General features: G+C 44.6%; 1 protein-coding gene across 6 annotated transcripts in view; it reads left to right on the forward strand.

Moving 5' to 3' along the window:
* The window catches only part of SH3KBP1 (SH3 domain containing kinase binding protein 1), a 334,741-nt gene that overhangs the window by 296,605 nt on the left and 16,914 nt on the right, over nt 1–21,222 (forward strand). For all 6 annotated transcript variants that reach the window (XM_061136773.1, XM_061136772.1, XM_061136775.1 and 3 more), the window contains one exon: nt 3,287–3,372. In XM_061136773.1, the coding sequence (XP_060992756.1) occupies nt 3,287–3,372 (86 nt within the window). The remainder of the gene's footprint in view (nt 1–3,286; nt 3,373–21,222) is intronic.

The raw sequence follows: 21,222 nt of genomic DNA on the forward strand, positions 1-21,222 counted from the left end.
ATCTCTTTTATTGAATGTGAACTTTCAAAGGAAGGAAAAATTCACCTATAGACTTATCCTAGAGACAACTGCTATTAACATTTCAAACTGTTTCTTGCCCATCTTTTTCGTGTGTATGACTCGGTTTGTTTTCCATCGCTTTTACATAGGTGTGATCATACTGAATGTCGTACAACTTTATGTCTTTTGGGGAAAAGTGTGATTCTTATAAATACATAATGCATTCCCATTTCAGGGAAAAAAAGGCAAATGTTCATTCATTCCACAAGTATCTTTGAGCTCCTGCCATATACCAGGTGCTGGGCTGGTGCTAGAAATCACCCATCAGACTTGCCAGGAATAGCCACTGTAAATACATGTTCTTCTAGCCTTAAAAAAAATCCCTCTCCCTAATATATCAGAAGGGCATGTGGGTGCCTGTGAAGTAAGGTGCATGTCAATTTTAACTTGTGCTTTTTAGTTGACATTGTAACATAAGCATTTGTCCCTGTTGTCATGAACTGTTTATACATATCATTTAAATGGTTATATCAAAGTCCATCAAATATAGTTTTTCAACTGTTCCCCTATTTATGAAAAATTCCAGTTCTTTTCAGTTTTTCTATATTACAGATAATGCTATGAGAAACATCTTGATCCAAAAAACCCATTTGGGTATTTCAGACTATCTCTTTAGCATAGACCCCCAGATGAATGTTTCAAATGCTATGAATATATATCCCATTCTGAAAAATTACTTCTTTTTACCCTGCTCTGGTCCCCAAAGTCTTGGAGGTAACTTTTGAAAATGCATATAAAAGAATAAAATAGTTAAAAGGGTGACAATAAAGTGGAAATAAGGGCAGATAAGTAACACAGCCCAAGATCAGATGAGCACAGCAATGCACATAGAGTGCTCTAGGGCCCCTCGAGAGAGGCTCACGTTGAACTGGAAGTTTCCATGTGTCAAACCAAAGAGGGAAATGGTAGCTACAAGATTCACAGTTCCCAAAATGCACGAATAAGCCATGTGTTCAGAAGCAGCTGAGTTGTTCTGAGATACACGTGGTTCACTGATGTGCAAAGTTCCTCTCCCCACCTGCACCTCCAACACCCCCACCTCTTCCCTGATGGTCTCTGCAGTGTTACCTCCAATCATCTTCCCCTTTGGCCAAAAGAAAAAAAGGCTAGTGGAATTAACTGGACCTTCTTTGCCTGAGTGACGTCTCTCCCCAGACAGAACATGTGTTCTCGTTAAGTTTTAGTCCTTGGTCTGTTCCCAAAGAACAGTTAGCTGGCTGTGAGCACGACTTGAGTGTAGTCCGTGAATCGGGAAGATGACAGCCCCAAATCATTCCAGCTCCATAGCTACCAATTAATAAGATTAAGAACCCTCAAGAATTTTTAAAAATGAAAGTGCTTTCTTACTAAGAGTAAGAAATGCATTTCTAAAGCATTTCATTCAGAAGGTCACATTCAAATTAGCAGATGCAGGAGCCCTGCCAGTAAAGTGTTTGAAAATAAATGTCCTCAATCCTGCCACTCCAGTGGGCTCGGCGTTTGTCCAGACGAGTGTGCTTGTGGGGCCTGGGCTTCAGGAGCCGGGGACGGGGGGTTACCTGTGGCAGCTCGGCCCAGGGCCCCCCAGCCTGGGGTTGAGGCGAGGCAGTGTCCTGCTGCTCTCACACAGTCCGCAAGTTGTCTTTCCTCTTGATGGGGACCAAGCCACCTAGCCCAGCCCTGGTCGCCTGGAGTTCTCACATCTGCTCATCTTCTGGCAAGGGCGCTTGAGGTTGAGAGTCAGTCTGGTTCATCTGGGAGCTGAGGGAAGCTGACCTCTTTCTCCTGGGCCTTCTCTGCTGTCAGAAGGATATGCGTGTCTCGCTGAATGCCACCCCCAGCACCTCTTCTTGAGTAAGGAACCCAGAAGGCTGCCTCTTACCTCCAGGTTCATGGGTCGCCAGCTTCAGCCTTCTTCTGTCCTGATTGCCTCCAGGACACACTGAACCCTGTGGAACTCAGCCCAACACCATCTGACCTTTGCCAACCTTTCTCCTTTCACTGCTCTCTGGGGACCTCAGACTTCAGCCCTGAGACTCCCTGGCTACTCTGGGCCCTCCCAGATGCCTTGGGCCCTTGCTCTGTCACGTCCTTTCTCCCTTTTCCACCAAGGCCCAACTATAAGGCCACCTTCTCTGTGTGCCTATGGCCTGCCCACAGGTATCTGTCCTGACCTGGCTCTTGATTCCCTGAAGACTGAGATGCCCCTGTATCTTACTCAGGCTATGCGATGTGTGCTCGGGGCCCCTCTGTCTGTCTCTTTCCCCCATTTAGACCATGAGACACCCCCTAGAGTGGGTACCTTCTGGCTTGGCCCTCTGATTACCAAGTACCTCTCATTACTCAATAGCCATCAGTGTTGTGGGTATTTTACAAATGCTCCTGGAGTGAATCTGTTACTTGTGTAGTTTGGCTACATAGTGACCACAGGGGCTGTGACAAGTCTCTTGCTTTAAGAGCAAAGATCTGCCTGTTTCACTTGCCATCACAGACCTTGGATAATCTAGTTTGTGGCTCATCTCCCTGAAAGGGTCCCCAGAACTGCCCATTTTGGGGGGACTTGGAGGAATCTTTTGCCCGTGCATGAGTGGCCTATTCCTCTCATCATCTTGGAGGCCTGTCCCCATCCTCCCAACGGGCTGCTCCTAGCCCACATACAGAGGGAAGTCTCTCGTGTCCCGACGGGCCTGGGGGCACCCACCCAACAGCTGTCTCATTTTACGGGCCCCCACCCCAGCGCCAGCCTTCAGGCTGCCAGATCTCAACTTGACACCTTGTGCCTGTCAACAGCCTGGCTGATGCCTCAGCTCCAGGCCAGAAACCCTTTTTCTCAAGGTTAAAAGTAGCCGACCTTTGACAAGCAGCACTGGCTAAATTCCTGACTCCTTAAAAGGGAAGCTCCTGGTTATCGTTCACTGGTGCTTATTTGGCCATGGGGAGGGAGCAGGCACTACGTCGCACCCTGTGGGCCAGCAAGAGGATTTGTGGCTGAAGGTGCCTTGCTGAACACTCGTTATTAAAATAGCCATCTTTGAAAATGTGTGCGGGAGAGGAGGGCTTTCAGTGTATCGGCTGGTTTGCACCAAGTCCCACGTGGTTGGACAGCTTGTCAGCTCCCACTGGCCCCCTCACCGGAAACAGTGCGACCCATCCCAGGCGCAGCATACCCCTTAAATTGTGTGCAAGAAAGCTGACAAAATGATGAAGACACATGCCAATTATTAAAAGACTTGTGTCTTTAATGTAGGGGTGACGGTGCCAAGATCGACTTGGTGGGCAGCTCAATACCTGGCATGCTGGACAAGGACCTCTCAGACCGCAGCAATGACATTGGTGAGTAAGGAGAGCATTCTCCGTTCTCTTTGCGAAACTTGAAAGGAACTGCAGAGTGCGGTTTGCCCCTTCCAGAGGCCTGATGTCAACTAACACAACCATTTAAATGTGAAGCTTACAGCCCTCGGTCAGTTTTGAGTTGCAGTTTTATAAAGAAGGGACATGAGGATGGTTTTCACATTAAAACAGAATGCCTGGGATTTTTACTCTTCCGACCTTAGGAGAAATTCCTTGCGAGGTCTAATGAAAAGAAATGATGAATAAACCTTTTGGAGAAGTGGGCATTAGCATTTATATTCATATTTTCCAGCAATTTATGTGTTTAGTGTAAAAAGGTGAATGGGTGGACATGCCACATGGCAGAATTCACTGTAGACACAGCACTAAGTGTTTTGACTTTGAGTTAAAAAATGAGCTTTGGTACAGTAATTGCCACTTAGTTTGGAACATGAGTTTTCCCAAGGTCAAGATCCCACCATGTGACAAATGGGAAGGTAGCTGGAGCCTGTGGGTAAACAAGTCCGAGGGCTTTGGGGGGGTGGGGGCGGGTTGTGCATGGGTGGAGTGTGGTCAAGTGCATGCTGGTTGAGGCCACTGTTTGGGTGATAGCCCTTTGAAGAAGTCTGGGTTCAGGGACTACATTTCTTTCATCTTTACATCTTTATTTGTACCCATTATGGCCAGAAGTATACATTTTGGAATTAGCCTTTTATAAGTGAAATTTTTTATTTTGAAATAGAGGTTCACACACAATTGTAAGAAACAATGAAGAGAGATCCGCATACCCTTTGCCCAGGGTCTTCCAGTGGTAACATCTTATGAAACTAGAGTGCACAGTCACAGCAGGATATTGACATTAACACAGCCCACTGGTCTCTTCAGTTGTAGCGGTGCTTGTGTGTGTTTAGTTCTCTGCACTTAGGTCACATGTGTAGGTTTGTATATCCACCACCAGAGTCAAGATGCAGAACATTACTATCACCTCTAGGATCCCTCGTGTGGCCTTTTTATAACTATTAATACTAAGCACACCTCCCGCTCCCCTTCCCTTCCCACTATCAGGGATTGATTTGAGGTGGAAGGTTCTAGCATGATTTGCATCGGCTGCTCAATTTAGAAACAAACGGCTGACAGCAGGCCTTGTAAGAGGTACTGGGGCGCCTGTCATGAGCAGTCTCATCACCCGGGGTTACTCTTTTTGGGGTGCTGTTTTATTCTAAACTTACTAATCGAGTTGCATCTTTGCAACTGCTGACCTTCAGTCTGGTCCGGTCTTATGATAGCCTGGGAGTACAATATGTTGTTGTGACCATAAACACCACAAGTACTTGCCCTGGTTTCAGAAACTCTTTTACATCCTCTCTTAGCCTTTAAGAAGCCCGGTCAGGAAGTGTGACCAGGAGCTTCTGACAGCTTGGGCTGATGCAACAATAATAGCAACACTGGCCTGCTGCAGCTTTGGACCTGGTTAAAGGGCAGAAAAGAGCAGAGCAGCCATTGGCTGTGAACAAGAAGGAATCATCAGAATGAGCATGATTAAGTTCTGGCTTCACTGCTATAGTTCAGCCTTTGGGCCCTGTGCTAAGACCAGCTGGCCCATTGGCAAAGTGGCAGTGAGGGTCCCATGGGGTGCCCCCAGGAAAGGAGGCATCACCCACATCCAGGATGCACAGGGCTGTGCCCTGCTGTGAAGGACATTGGCCCCTGAATCTTGTTTCCTTTGGGTCTGGAGATGACTAAGGTGGCTGTCACAAAAATAAGAATCCTAGGATTTTCAGTTTGATGATCTAGTTTGGAAATACTGGGGCATTGATGGAGGCAGCTTAGCCTATGGAAACTTTTCATACTGTGTATGGATCAGGGAGCCCAGAAAGAGATGCTGAGGTTTGGTTCACTCTCATTTTGCCAAGAAGATATTAATCCCAGAAGACTAATTCCTCAAGCTAATAATTTAATGTATATATTATTTGCATTGCCAGAAATAATGATTGGCAGCCTTGTGAACAACCACTAAATACTTGAATACCTACTCTTCAAGTGCAAGGTTCAGTAGATGCCAGGGCCCTTGTACACAGGCCCCACTTTCCAGGGACTTTGGGTCTGTTGTGGCCCCCAAGACAGCAAATGGGAATTGTCACACTGACTATGCTAACTGAGTGGTAGAAAGTAATACTGATCAGAGTTGGGGCTGCTCCATGGTGACAGGATGTCAGGGCAGGCTCTGCAAAGTGGGACAGACTGACCTGGATCTGGAAGTTAGATTTGCTTCAGTCAAGGCAGAGGCAGGCAGGAAAGTCACATGGGGAGTGCTGATCCTGGGCGTCAGTCAGCCTGGCACAAAGCAAAGTGCTGACCCAGAAATGGAAGTCAGGGCTACTCTGAATTTGGGAGGGATGGATTTGTCATTTTTCTATAGGCAGTGGGAGCCATGGACACTGAAGTGACATGATCAAGTCTAAAAATTCAGATAGTAACTTACGGAGCTTTGTGGAACCCATCAAATGAGGGATAGGTGGGTGTCTGGGAGTCAGGTTTGTTGATAGTTTACCTGAGAGGTAGTGAGAGAGAGCCAGAGGCGAACTGCTCACAGGAGGATTGGAAAGAAGGGGGATAGCTGTGGAGCAGCAGTGAGAGAGAATGATCACTGGTCCTCGGGAGCAGATCGATTTAGGAGTGGGGAGGAGGGGGGACTTATTTGTTAGCTCTGAGGTTTTTTAGGGTTGGGAGACTGACTGAGGCTGGGGAGTGACTTGGATTGAAACAGACATATCCGGAGGAGAAACTGGTGTGAGGTAAACGTGATGAATTTAGGCATGTTGACATTGAGATGTGGTCAGACATCCCGCATCAGTGCTCCATGTGGACTGAAGGTGGAGGCTGAGGCCAGAGAAGTGGGCAGGGATTTAGTGGAGATTAGAACCTTCCAGGAGATAAGAAGGCAGGGCTTGGCACCTGCAGACCTGGGTTTGAGTGCTGTTGACTGTGCTGCTTCCTGGCTTGGTGACCTTCTGTAATTTACACCAACTCTCTGAGATTCAACTTGCTTTCTCTGTAAAGACTACTACTGTCTCTCTGCTTCTCCACCTTGTCTTCCAGAATTATGTAAAATCACTTGATGAGCTGTCGAAAGGCAGAGATGCTTATTTTTCATGTTGTTTGCTTAAAAGTGATAGTCAGGAAAATAAGTAAAATCCTTACCATGTGAAAAGACAAAGAAGGACCTAGAACTGAGGACTAAACCTGGTGCAAAGCCCACACCTAAGGGAAAAGTGGGCTCTTACAGCATCACCAGGGCCAATGAAGGAGAGGATTTTAAGCAGTGTCTTAGGTCCAAATCCAGAAACATTCTTTGCAGGTGGGTCTGTCAAGATTAGGACATTGCCAAGGGGCTGGCTCTCTTCCAGGCTGCTTTTGTATATCTGCTTTTGTAGCATCAGTTCATTGCTTTGAATCAAGAAGGAAATTATCTGTACCAGAATGTTTTGTTAGTGATTCAGACAATTAAAGCTGTCCAAATGTGGGCCACAGTGAAATCACAGAATACAGCCTTAAAACCCATTAGAAATCATCGTTGGTAGCTATAAATAAATCTGTGTTTCCTCTTAATAAAGCTATAATTTTAAATTATTATAATATTAAATTAGAGAATGTGGCTTTTTCAGATCTCGTGTGGGCAGCTACCAGCATCTGTCTGCCCAAGATAATTGAGAATGAAATCAGTTGGTCCAAAGCTGACTTGTTGATGTCAGTTTGAGATATTGTTTGTATCAAACTGTGTGGCCATATTTCAAGTAACATAATAGGAATACATGGATGAGCTCCAAACAGGCCTGTGCATGAATAGAAAGGAAAATTAAATTGTCCAGTTTTCTGTTGCTGATGGAAGAATCTCTGTTCCGATTGAATGGGAGATTATAGGCCGCGAAGTCAAGTGCCATAACATTTACTTTTATTATGCAGTATATTGTAGTTCCCATGGCATGGTGGGATTTCTTGTTACACTTCAATGCTACAGAGATTTTCTGTTCCTCTCCCACTAAAGCACATAGCAACGGGCCTCCAGGTGTGAAGCAGCCTGGGAATTAAGCCATCTAGTTGCAATTAATTGACTTCAAAAAAAGCCTCTCTCATTCCTCCTCAGTTGCTTGACTTCTTTGTTTTGACTCTTGTTTTCCATTCTATTCAAATCTCATCACACTTTTCCCACTTTGGTCTCTTTACATGGACGCCATCCCCTGTTCCCTTGAGGAAGCTGATTTCCCCTGTATTTTTTTCAGTGGACCCACAGTTTTCTTAAATTGGGGCCCACTCGGGCATTGACACAAATACAGGTATGGAATAGAATCATCACAAAGTGTTTGGAAAGCCTAGGAGTGTTTTCTTGGAATCTTTTATAATAGAACATGCCTTTATAATCTTTTTGATTCTTTTTTGAGGTACAATTTGTGATAGTTTCTTCCAAGTAAAATAGCTGTGTGTATAATGTCCTAGTATTAGAATCATTCCTCCAGGGCAATGAAGAGCGTATGCTCGCTCTCTTCATCTCCCTCTGCTGTCATCCTGAGGTTACAGTGGTGAACTCATAGCCATGGGAGTGAGCAAAGGAGAGGAGAAAAGGAGTTAATAGTCACTGGATACCTACTAGACACTTGGTGTATTTTATATATTTTTCATCATCATCAACCCTGTAAGGGAGGTATAATGTCTTATTTTACAAGGAAAGGGCAGGGACTAAAGAAAGTCAAGTGACTTGGGAAAGGTTAACTGGCTGGTAAATAGCAGATTTGGATTTGAACCTAGATCCCTCTGACCCATAGAGCCCAAATTTTCCTGTGTATGCAGTTGGTCTGTATCAGCAGTTACCAGTTCTTCTCCCCAGGGGACATTTGGCAATGTCTGGAGACATTTTCGCTTATTACAGTATGGTGGGAGGGGACATGCTACTGGCATCTAGTGAGTGGAGACCAGGGATGCTGTTAAACATTCCACAGTGCACAGGGCAACCCCCACAGCAAAGACCAATCTGGTGCCAGCGTCAATAGCACCACAGTTGAGAAAGCCAGGTGGTGAGTTGGGAATAAGGACAGTCGTCGCCAAGGACAGTGTCCCCTCAGTTGAGTGTAGCCTTGTGGTCCTGGAATGGCTCATCTGGTTTCCTGAGATTCTTTATAAAACGTAGTATGAAAATGGTTTCAGAGCTTTTGGCAGCTGGTGAGTTTAGATGCCAAAAATTAAATATATTTAAGTTATTCACCTAAGCATGGACCAAGGAAGTTGCCACGACCTTTGAGAAGACACTCATCCTCTTTCTCCTTGCCCTATAAAAAAATAATTTGCATTTAATTTTCATACACAAACAGTGTTATGTTTGAGACTTTACTCTCCAAAGACTTAATACCCAGTGTTTAAATGGACATTAAATAAAAGGACAACACACATGAAATTTAATCAATGCTAAGTTAGAAATTTGTGTGGTAAAGCTGAAGACTGTATATAGTTTAAAGCAGTTTAATAGTGACCAGTGACACAAAGTTTTTGTCAGTGTGACCCCAAGTCTCTGTAAACGAGTAATGAAAATTTTAACTTACTTGAAATTTCTGCCTTTTACCATAAGAAACCATTTCTTTGGGTTTCTTGGACAGATCTTAGGGGAAGAGTTAGATCCCCAAGCTTTGGGCTGTTGATTTTTCTGTTCTTTTTTTTTTTACCTTCATATTTTTAATTTCCCCTGTTGGAGATACCAGTCCAGTTACTAGGTCTTGCAGCATTTCAGGTCATTAAGCAGTTTCTCGGGTTTAATAGGACAACATATACTGTGCCCTACCTGCCTTAGAGAACCCCGTAAGTGACATTTGGAATATTCCAGAAGATCTCCTGGCTGAACTTGTGTGTGAGCAAGCCACATCTCTAAGCTTATTCGAGAGCCCCAGCTCACTCTGACAGGCAGTGTCCCTTTACTAGTGACCTTCAGACATGACCTTTGGGATCAGGACAGTGGCCAGCATGACCCGGGCAGAGGAAAGGAAGATGTGATACCTGCTGTGTCACTGTCAGCTCTGCACATGAGGCTGTGGGGTGTGCACATGTGGTGCTCTGCTCCTATCCAAGGACACCAGTGAGGATTAAACTTCAAGTTGTATCAGGATAATTTGAGAAGCAATATGCTTTTCTCAAGTGTGATGACAGAAGCAAAAGAGATTGTACTTAGGATCGAACACTTTATACCAAGGAAGGGAAACAGGTTGAACTTCTAATTGGTGGGTCTTGAACCTAGTCAGTCCCTCTGACCAGTTTTGATTTCCACCACATGCTTCTGGACTTAGCCTTGGCTCATAAAAGATCTCTGCCTGGGTACCCCTGCATTACCTCTTCCCCTGGTTCCCAACCTCTCATCTAAGATTCTTAGGGCTCACAGCCAATCTTAGAGAAGACAGGCTGATGGCAGGCCTTGTCCTTCTCGGCACTTCTACAACTCTGATCCCAGATGTCAACAGAGGGTTCCACTGCCAGATCTTCACCGTTAGAAACATCAGTCCAGACCAAAACTGAGGTGTTCACCTCTGCCAGCTTGGCCCCCTCACAGGGCAACCCTGGCCTTTGGCAGTCTGTCGCATTGTTAGGTTTGTGCTTTGATGGGTGCCACAGACTACTTTGACCTCATTCCATCCAATAAGCATGAAAGCAGTAAACATTCACAGTGCTAGTAGGAAAAGCTTCGTGAATACTCTAGAGACACAGGTGGAGGTTAAACAAAGCCAAGTGGAGGTGACGATAATAAACCTTGCATAACCTCCCAGGAGCAAGGTATTAGGAGTGTGAATTATTCTAAATCAGAGAGCGAACAGTGCCCTCCTGCCTGAGCCACCCACAGCCATCAGCCTGCCCCAAGGAAGAGTGAGTGACTGGTGAGATGAGAGGGGGGCACATGTGGGTGTGCAGCAAGCATCCTTCGGGTGGATCTTGGCTGGGAGAGGGTCACAGTGCCTGCTGGCTGTGTGGACTTGTAACCAGCCCCAGAAGTCCACCTTTGTGCCTGCATTATGCCCTCCCCTCCCTCTCTGGACAGGGCCCTGGCGTTCTTCGTTCAGCCCAGTTGCTTCACCGCCTCTGCTTTCACTACATGCTGGGACCATTTTCAGCTTTAAGAATGTAAATGCAAAGGGATACCCAGTAGGTTCAAAGTAGTCTATATCACAGCAAAGAGACATATGTAGTAACCTTTGTTACATACACAGTGTACCCACTGAGGCCTCTGAGCTGCAAATGAATGTGCAGGTAAGAAGGGAGCAAGTGACGGTCAGCGCTCAGATTGCACATGGCATTTATTTGGCCTGTGATGGCCCTTCCGCCCACTGGCTGTGGATTGGCAGAGCCCTGTCTGGCTTCCGTTTGACTTGTAAATATCCAGAGGGATACACAACTTGCCAGAAAACCATGCTCAAGTACCCCTTTGTCATACTAAAAGCATTCTGGACAAACCACCCTTTATGAAGGAGGAAAGCTGAGTTATCAAACTCCTTCTAGTCATGGACCCTTGGGAAGGCGTGGGCTGGGAACCTCGGGCCACTCTGCCTCCCACTGCTGTTGGTTCATTCAGTGACAAAAGTGATGAGCTCTTGTGGAGTAAGCTTGGGGGGCCCATTCGAAGGGAATTGGATCTGGTGGTGACAAGCTAAGGGTGAAGTGTCAGTGAACAGTGAGCCCTGGTTTCAAGTCAGAAGATCTTTATTTAGCTTCCCAATGACCTGTCGTGGCACTGTCCACCTCTCCAGGCCTGAGTCCTTTCTTCTCGAGGTGGTTTACAATCTTTGGAATTTCACAGACTCATTTACCTCAATTCCCCCCTCAAAAGCCTTTTAATTTGAAGGACTTCAAATTTTTATTTGACTAATGAAGCACATTTTAAAAAACAAATGCCATTGTCTGGTAGGAGATAATCTCTAATTTAAAAATTTAACATACTTGGCTTACTGGGAGACTCACCACGTTGACCTTCTTTTTTCTTGGCACTTGATGTGTGCTTTGGAGATAACTTTGTTGTTATGAATGCATACCAGTTCTTGGGAGTGACCTTGGAAAACTACTGGTCTAGCTCAGGTCTGCAGAGATGAAGTGTAGGAGGAGGAATCAGTTGGGGGCAAATTAAAGGCCCCAGACAGAGGCAGGTATTGAAGTTGGGGTAAAAACCCAGAAATGAACTATTAGCTTAATTTTTTTATAGAGATATAATTGCCTGTTTAAAAAAAGAATCACTCATGGAATGTCAGAGTCATAAGGGCATTTAAAATACTTAGTACCTCTGTCCTCTGCCTTTGCCCACGACTGGAGTATGGGGGCTTGCCAATCCTTCTAGTAGCTCTGCCTAGCACAGTAGAACAAGTGCTTCAGCCAGGAGGAACTTCCTCCTCGAGTTTTGCTCTCAGCATCATTTTGGCACTTGATGTGTGCTTTGGAGTACATATTCTGGACATTGAGATCATACTCTTTCACATGTGCATTAGAATTTGCATTTTGACCGCCCTCCACTCCTCTTTCTCTAACCACTGTTGAAGAAGAAATGCCCTGTTCAAAGAACACGCACCCTCTGCCTACCTGTGGCTCATCCCACTGAACTGAGCCATCAGCAGGGTGTCATGCCTCTTAGGAGCTTGTTTTTTTTTTTTTTTTTTTTTAATCCTTAAACCAGGGGCTTAGAGGAAGTGATTCAAGGGGCCCAGTTCAGCCCTGTAGTCTTATTTTTCTGACTCAATCTGTTTATTTTAGCTGAGTTTTCTGGACGTTGAGAAAACTGCTCTGCTGGTAACCGCTGAATCCTCTGTAAGATTAAATAGCTTGTTCTTTTACTTGTCTCTTTGCCTCACTTCCTCTAGTTCTGTTAGTTCTTTTAACCCAGAATTAATAATTTGCTCCTTTCTGAGTTTTCATCCAGGGTTTTCTTTGGCCTAAAGATTTTTGCTTATAAGAGATTTGCTGGCCATCTGGAAATTTAAATCATTAAGAATTAAGGGCATAACAGTTTAGGCAGAACTTTTTATGAAGTTTAAAAATTCATTCACCTTTAAAATACTCATTATGATTTTTTCACCCAAATTCTTACATAAAAAGGTAAAAGGTGGGATGTTTGTCATCCAAAATAAGTTTAAGTTGCCAGAGCAAACCCTTATATGGAGGCAAGATAATCCCACAGAACCACTGAGGAGAGTGGTGGTGTGTTACATAGACTGTGGGTTTTCAGATAAGTGCACTTGGATTTGAATTCCTAGCTCCACAGTCTGGGTTGAGAGACTCAGAGCTCCATTTTCCTCTTCTATATGACAGGGTTAGTTACTAATGCCCACCTGCCTCAGAGGATTGTTGTAGAATTTAGAGCTAATGATGTGGCATGGCTGAAACAAAACAGGTTCTTTCAGAGTGGTAGTTGGTATAGCTGTGATTCAGTAAGAGAAAACTGCATATCACCCTTCATTCTTACCATGACTCCTGTTATCAGAAATTAGGAAAGTTCTTGAACACATAATATAAATCAGCTGAAATTTTGATAACTGTATTGGATATCTTTTCATATGTGATTTGCTTAGTTGTCTTTTTATATTAAACAGCTTCTTCCCACCCCACAATTACAAAGGGGGAAAGGTGCTCACTTAAAAAAAAATGAAAGAACACAGGAAGTTAGGGAAATTCTCTTAGAATCTCAGCCTCTTCCTGAGATAATCACTGTTAACTTGTACACACTTTTAGAAGTCTTTCTGTAATCGGATGGATGTTTTTAAGATGTTATCATGTTGCAAATACAGTTTTAGTCCTTACTTGTTCTTTTGTACTAAATAATGTGTGTTTGACATCTTTCCACATAAGTCACATAGATCAACCTTAAATTTTTAAAGGCTACATGATGTTCCATTGTGTGATTCTACTGTAACCTGTTTATTAGGGGCAATGTTGCAAAGATCACCTTAGGACAATGATCTGCAAATAGGACGACATGAACTTTGGGGGACCATAGAGGCCTCCCAGGCCACAGATAGCACCTTGTCTTCTTATGTCCTCTTTTCTTCAGACTCATCTCCTGAGAGTCCTGATGTCATGCTGCTTTTCCTTTCTCACTCCCCTTTCTCATTTGCCCTCTCTCACCTCACGTGGCATAGCCAATCTCTTGCCCACTCCAGGGGTACAAAAACCTCTGGTGGAAACTCAGAGATAATTCTGAGATTGGTGTTAGACTTGAGAAATTAAAAGACTCTATTGACTGGACCAAAAAAAATCCATTTACAAGCCAGTTGGTTTCTAATCCTCTTGCCTCCATCCAGATTGAAGGAGGTACCCACTGAGTTGTTCATTGATAGATAGGTAAAAATAGTTCTTGATGTTATCCCACTGTCTGATTTTTGGTATGTAACTTGGAAGGACTTCAAAGAATTAAGTGACATTGTGATAACAAAATTCTTTCCATTCCTGTCTACTTATTTTTGTGTTAACAGAGTTTCTTGGCACTTATATCTATAAAGTGGAAAATAGGAATAGAATCAATATCAAGCCAAATACAAATACACATGAGCTGATTGAGGGAGATGCCAAATAAAATTCTACTTGTTATGCTATTAAATTCCTTGTCAAAATGTGTATACATATGTTTTGGTCATTTTCATAGTAATAGTGATAGGTCAATCCAGAAAAAAAAGTCATTTTTATACCTAGAGCCTTATGATTTCAGGAAATGAAAAAGTTATTTTCAGTTTATATACATGTTCATATGGCAGGAAGAGATGAAAAATTAACAATGGATAAAATTAACAAAAGCATACTACATTAGAATAAAATTCAGCAGTGAAAAGTGGAAGTATGATGGATATATGAATTCAAAAAGGGAAAGGAATGATGCAGAATTTCCAACCATTAAAGAAAAACTTACTCATGATTTTTTAATGGATGATGGTGGTTGTTAAATTAGTATGGTATCAGATTTACATTGAATATATTCAAGAGAGCAATAGTTATATTTTAAGATATCAATGTTTATAATATAGAAATTATATAATATATATAATATAATTTCTATATTATAATAGAAATTATGTGACTAAAATTTGTGTAAAATTTAGATGTCAGCTTAACCTGTGTGAGGGAGTACATAGATTTTTTTTTTTATTAATTTTTTTTATTATTATTATTTTTTTTTTTTCCAGTGGGTTTTGTCAGGAGTACATAGATTTTTAAAATTATTTTAGGAGGTACACTGGTAAACAGTCTGAATGCCCCTAACCTCATGAATATATCATTCTATATGTACAGAAACATTGCTATGGATTAATTTCTAGAAGCAGAATATCTGAGGGTGTACACATTTACATTTTGTGACAGATATTGTCAAACAGAAAGGTTGTGCCAGGTTACATTCTGGCAAATAATAGCATTACTACAATTTCTAATAGATACATTATTTACTATTTTCAATAGCAAATTTGGGCCTGTAGGGAGCAATTTTTAACAGAATGCAAAAGTGAAGTGTTACATCCCCCCTCCCCCAACGTTGCTGGCTATGGATGCATGTGAAGCTCTTTACTTCTCTGTGCTAGACTTCAGGAAGATGTACCCTACCCCCTTCCCAGATCCCTTCTGCTGATCTCAATTAGGTCACCAGACTGTCATTGCTAATTTCATCTTATACCTGTCTCTCGTATTAGCTAGCAGAATTTGTAATTATGTCTGTAAAGTCCTGCCTCTCTCCAGAGGCTCTGAGCTCCATGGGGTGGGGCCCACGGCTGTTTTGTTCATCCCTGCATGCCCCCCCCGACCCCTATGCCTAGCCCAGAGCCTGGTTCACGGGTCTCACTTAGGAACTATGTACTGAATGAAGGAACTGAACACACATGAGAAGAAATAGCATGAGGAAGGATCACGTTAGAGATCTTCATTGTTGCTAGCCCCATGTGGCTATTTAAATTTAATTTAAATCATCGCACTTAGCTGTGTTCTGTGTGCTCAGTTAGCCACACGGGGCTAGTGGTACCATATTGGATAGCGCAGATATAGCCAGTTTCCGTCATCACAGCAAGTTTTAATGGATAGTACTGATATAAAGTGATTGTCCTTTTATTCTCAGAATTTTCCCTGTGTGTGGCACACAGTAGTTAACAAAATGTTTAAGTGAATGAGTAAATAAACTTTATCTCCCTCTTTTATTCTTGAGCTACAAGTTTCCATATAAAAGTTACTCTGCACTGAATAGACCAACATTCCCCCTTAACTTGCCTCACACCTTATATTTCTTGCCAGAGATTTCTTTAAAGAAGCCAGCCCCCTTTTCAGTCCTTTTAAGAGCACATTTCAATAAAATAGAACAAAGGCAGCTGCTTTTCAGAGCACAGAGTTATTTCTACACATACACAAATTACATTTCCTGGCATCTTGCTCTTGATGTAGGAACAGTTCTCAGAATTCACTATCAGTTGGATGAGAAGGAAGGTCCAGTAGGAACACTGCTATCTGTCCAGTGCTCTGTAATGGAAAGAATGTCACCAGCATGAATCTAAGAGTGCACCCTGCCACTTTCTGACTGTGACCTTGATCATGTTGTCTAACCTATGACCTCCCTGTCTCTTTTATGGAATAGAGTAACCTGCTTGGCATGGGTTTTTGGGAGGGCTGGATGAGCACACTGTCATGAAGGGTGGAGTAGTAGGGTGGCTGACCGGTAGCTCACGCTTGTTTACTCCTAACCACCTGTATCTTGAAAACTTCACTCTGGTTGATAAATGAAAACAAAACAGTGAATCTGCTATATCCATACACATTTTGGAGGGCTTATTTTCCCACAGAATGTAATCATTGCTTAAGTGAGAATTTTTCAGTTGGTGACTCAGCTGATACAGGTGTTCAGTGACCCCTTATAACAGGCCTATCTTTGCAGTCTGCACAGATTTTTCACATGAGTCAAAGGATTTCTACACAGGGTGAGATTTCTTCCTGACCAGACTACCTTGAGATGCTTCTTCCTTGTAGAGAATATACCTGCGGCCCTGTGGGTTTAGAGTTTTCTCATCTTAAATCTTAAAAAAAGAAAAATCTTGTTTGTGGCTTGGTTTTCTTTGTTTAAAAGATTTAGCCTTGCTCTTAAATCTCTGCCTCCAGATCCCACAGCTCCGTCATTGGCATCTGAAAACAAAATTCTACCTGCATGATCTGAAAGGGTTTTCACATAATCTCTCATTTATTAAAGAATAACCATGCAGAGCTGATAGCTCAGATAACTGTCTCCTTTTTATTTTTTATGGTGGGAAACCAAAGCCCAGAAAGGGTGTTTGTTCATTTATTCAACAATCATTTATTGAACACTCACCACAAACCAGGTTTAGTTCTAGGCCTGGGAAAAACAGAGATAGAAGCCATGGCTTCTTCCTTGGCTGGTGAGGGAGGGAGATAGGCCAGCAGAGACTGTTAGTTCAGGGTGCTGAACACTGACATTGGAGTGATGAGTCTCTAGGGAGCACGCAGGTCAGTTTAGAGTGCAGTCTGGATTCTTGGAAGAGGTCTTAGTTGCCAAGCCAAGCCTTGATGGCCCCAGGGGAAGGGGGGAGAGGAGAGGGGAGGGGAGAGGAGGAAGTCTCCTAAGGGACAGAGGTGCATCAGCCACATGAAGGCACACTGGCACGCAGGAAGGACTTGAAGCTGCAAAGGGACATACTCAGATCTTCACTTTACACATCTCTCTCTGGCAGCAGCTTGTGGGGTGGTGTAGGACTTGGAGTGAGAAATCCATTATCCTGGTTCCATGCAAGAAGTTCCTGCAGTCTTAATGGTCCTTGACAGGACATGCAGGGATGGTGTGGTTTCCAGAGATATTGGAAGGGAGCAATGCTGCCAAGCTTCAGATGTAGGAAACTTCCATTCCAGGACTCATTCTCGGGTCCAGAGCAGCAAGCTACAGTAAATAAACAGAGCCACGTCGGAGCTCACAAATATTTCCTTTGGTGACACTGGCCTGCCTCAGGCTGTTGACTCTCCTCCATGTTTTCAGTGGGTGTGTTTCAGGTCGCCTGTGGTCACTGGTACCATCTCTCCCATTGATGGAAAATGGGCCCACATTTTCTAATTGAACTAAATAGGGTGTGACTGAAATTTATGGAAAATGGGCAACTCCTTGTGCCATGAAGAGTCCAAAGGCATTTCCAAGCCGACTCCATGTCCAGCATGAATTATCCTCGTATGTCTGCAGAGGGTTCGTCTTCCAAGTATCAGAAAAGCTCAGGGCCTCTCATCCTTATGAAACTAACTTTTTAAAAAAATAGCCCACTTTTGCCAGTTCCAGAGTTTTGGATTGGCTTATGGGCATTAAAACCATTTTTTTATTAGGAGGAAAAATTCCTAGCCAGGCTGAGAAAGCTCATATCAGGTTTCAGCCTTATTCATTTCAAAACCACCATGAAAATTGGGACATTTTCTTCACACCACAATGGGTTAGTCATGGAAATTCTGCCTTAATCTCAGCTCCCCCAGCCACAGTCATGAGAGCATGCTCTGTGCCACTGAAAATTTATGTTACAGTGCTGAAGAGCTGCCCCCTTCACTGTCCGAAAGCAGAAGTGAGTTGAAGTTCAAGGTCTGAGGTTCCCTTTTCAACAAGTGACCTCGTCTTTGGTGCATCTTCTTCTTTCTGGCATTTTGGTTTTGTTTGTTATTTCCCCAAAGTTGCTTTTACGAGCTCCAACTGTAGAAAGTTCCACGTAGCTGAGTCTGTGTGAGGAGGTTAAGAGTGTGGCTCCCCTGCAGTCCTCGGCCCTGCTTGTATTGTGGAGTGACAGAGACGAGATGCTTTTCTGGGCCATCTGTTGTGGGGATGCTGACTGAGGCTGCTTGCTGAGTGGCCAGGCTTCAGCTTGTGCGGGGCCTTTTTAGTGCAGACCTCAGCCAGTGAAACAGCATGGACGGGCCAGCTGGGCTGTCTCTGCAGCGCTGGCACCAAAGGCTGCCCACCACTCCCCCCCCCCACCAAGCTGCTGCCTCGCAGCCCACCAGCAGCCCTCGCTCTATAAGCTGCATGCCTGTAATCAGAGTTCTTTCTCGAGAGAGTCGGTTCATCCGTGGGCTTGCTCGTGTGTTCCTTCATTCACCGGACAGCCAGTGTGCCAGCTCCAGGAAGGTGCTGAGTGTGAGAGCACAGAGACGGGCCCCTACCCTCCTGGGGCTCACAGTCATGTGCCGCACAGACCAGGCCTCTGAGTCACTTGGAAAGTGTGATTTAGGACAGATCACTGTCTCACATGGTGTCAAACGCTCAACTCCCCTGGGACTTCATTCTTTCAGTGGGCTTGGGAGGGTGGGTTGGGAGCACAGATGGAGTTCAACAGAAAATTCCTGGATGCTGCCTGGTCTGCACACCAGGGGGTGTTCTGGGTCTGTTGTAAGGTGAGCCCAAGGCCACACCACCAACTCCTCTTGCCCCCCCTCCCGCCCCGCTCTGCATGCTGGACTCCTTGAGTGCCTCTCTCTCACCCCAGCTGCCACGTTTCTGACTTGTCACCCCTGTGACCACTTTGGTTACCACCTGACCGCCTCTGTTGCCCACCCACCAGGTCAGCAGGGGACCCACCCTGTGAGGAACCTGACTCCCGACGCCTCACTGGACCCTGGAACCTCTGCCACCCCCCTGGTGGCCCTTGGCCCAGCGCCCTGTCCTCTCCTCTGCTTGCTCAAGTCCTGACTCGCCCCTACCCTGCCCCCTGCCTCTGCTACTAACATCCTAATAACCCTGGGGAGACGGGGAGCCTGCCTGGCCTAGACTGAAACCCCGAGCTAACCCAGTCAGTCCCACAGTGGGAGCCAGGAAGGAGCCTTTTTATTTTTAATTGTCCAGGTGACTCTTCTCCACAGCCAAGGTGGAGAACCAGAGTCAGCAGGCCTTTGATTGTTCTTTCACAGCTTCAGGCTGCTCCAGTGTTGCCTCCTGAGCTGGCTTCAGTGTCCAGGATGGAGCCATGATCTAGGTGGTTGCTCTCAGGTCCTGGCAGCGCCCGGCCATGGCCCTCAGCGCTGACTTGTTTACTGGAACCTTTACGACCCTCTCCTTCGCCTCCTTCCCTCCTGGCTGCTGCTCAGCATTTGCTTCCCCCACCCAGGCTTTCTGTGCCCCGCAAGTGCCTCCACACCCCTCACCTCCACCCTTCTGCTAGCAGACCTCCCTGCCCTGGGCTTTAATCCCTTCCTCTAGGGCCCAGTTGAGGAGCTACCCAGAGAACCTGCTAAATTCACCAGATGTAGAGCATATGCAAAGATGTTTGTGCAGCGCTCCTCCTTAATAAAACAACAACAGAGAGAGAGGGAATGATTTGAAAACTAATTACCCATTGGTAAGGAATTGATTCAGTAAATCATGAACTGCAGTGCAATGGAAGGTTCTACAACAATCAAAATAGACACATGGAATATAATGTTTAGTGAAATAAGCAGAATGCATTACCACATGTAATGTGAACTAGGCAATCTATTTATAGAAAAAAGCCTGAAGGGGAAGCTACCAAAATACTAATAGTGTTGTCTCAGTACGGTAAGGTTATAGTTGACTTTGTTTTGTTGTTATCATTTTATGGCTTTGAAAAATTATACATTGTGCACATATTCCTTTTATAGTTGGAGGAAAAAAAGCAATTTTTAAAAAATTAATTCAGATGTTAGTGTCAGATGATGACTTTTGGCACCAATCCAAGTGTGTAATTGGGAATTTCCATTTCAGACAACATGGAGCTGGTAGAAGCGAGTCCTGGGGTGGGGACTGAAGGGAAATCTTTTAAGAAAATAAGATTCTCTTAAAGGTAAGGCCCCTGAGAGGGTCAGGCCAGTGAACAGGCTCTGGAGGGATCCACCCCGCTCTCCACAGAGCTGGCTGGTAAGTGGGGGCCCTTTTCAGAAGCCTCTCTGTGGCCCTGGGTGCTGCTCGGCTCCTCATTGGCCTCAGAGTACCGCTGATGCTTTTCTGGTGCTGTCTCTGCAGAGTTAGCCTTTGGTTGCAGTTGCTTTGCCCTGATAAGATGAGTTCATGTTGAGTAATTATTCATTCACCAGGTGCTGGAATAAAGTCATGTCATCTAATCCCAGGGGTAATGTAATGGTTTGTCCTGACCAGTGAGTTGTGCTTGGTTTTGCATATTCCACTCAAGGAAGTAGTTTGCAGACAGCACCTGCCTGTTCATTAATAGAATAAAGCTGTCACACGGCCAGACTGCTTACGGTACCCCTCAACAAAGGAGCACTCCCCAAAATAAGGAGGGGAAAAAACACACATAGTTTTTATCTTTTATCACAACAGCATATTTGCAGTTGTGGCAGTTTCAGATGCTTTCAGTTGCAAAGAAAGAATATCTGACTAAAATTAGCTGACATAAGGGGCGGGAGTTTATTTCACATGGTGAGAAGTCAGGACACTGTCATTCCAGGGTTGTCGAGTGGTTCCTTGAGGTGATCAGTCACCCAAGCTCTTTCTGTTTTTCTGCTCTGCTATCCTGAAGATCTCCAAGAGCATCTCCCTCGTGGTTCATAAAAGAGTGTACTAGTCATTTGTGCAATGGCAGGAAAAGGACTGAAGATTACTGCCACAGGAAGAACAGGAAGGGACTTCCCTGGCGATCCAGTGGTTAAGACTCTATGCTTCCAATGGGGGCATGGGTTCAACCCTTGGTCAGGGAACTGAGGTCCCAAATGCGGTGGGGTGTGGGCAAAAGAAAAAAAGAAGTGACAGGAAGAGACTAGAAACATGCCAGGTACACTGGTAGCTAGTGCTGGAGTCGGGATTTGAACCTAGACAGCTTAGCTCAAAATCCATGCCTGTCTTAGTCTGTCAGACCTGCCATGACAGAACTT

The sequence above is a fragment of the Dama dama genome, chromosome X (assembly GCF_033118175.1).
Source record: "Dama dama isolate Ldn47 chromosome X, ASM3311817v1, whole genome shotgun sequence".
Taxonomy (NCBI): Eukaryota; Metazoa; Chordata; class Mammalia; order Artiodactyla; family Cervidae; genus Dama; species Dama dama.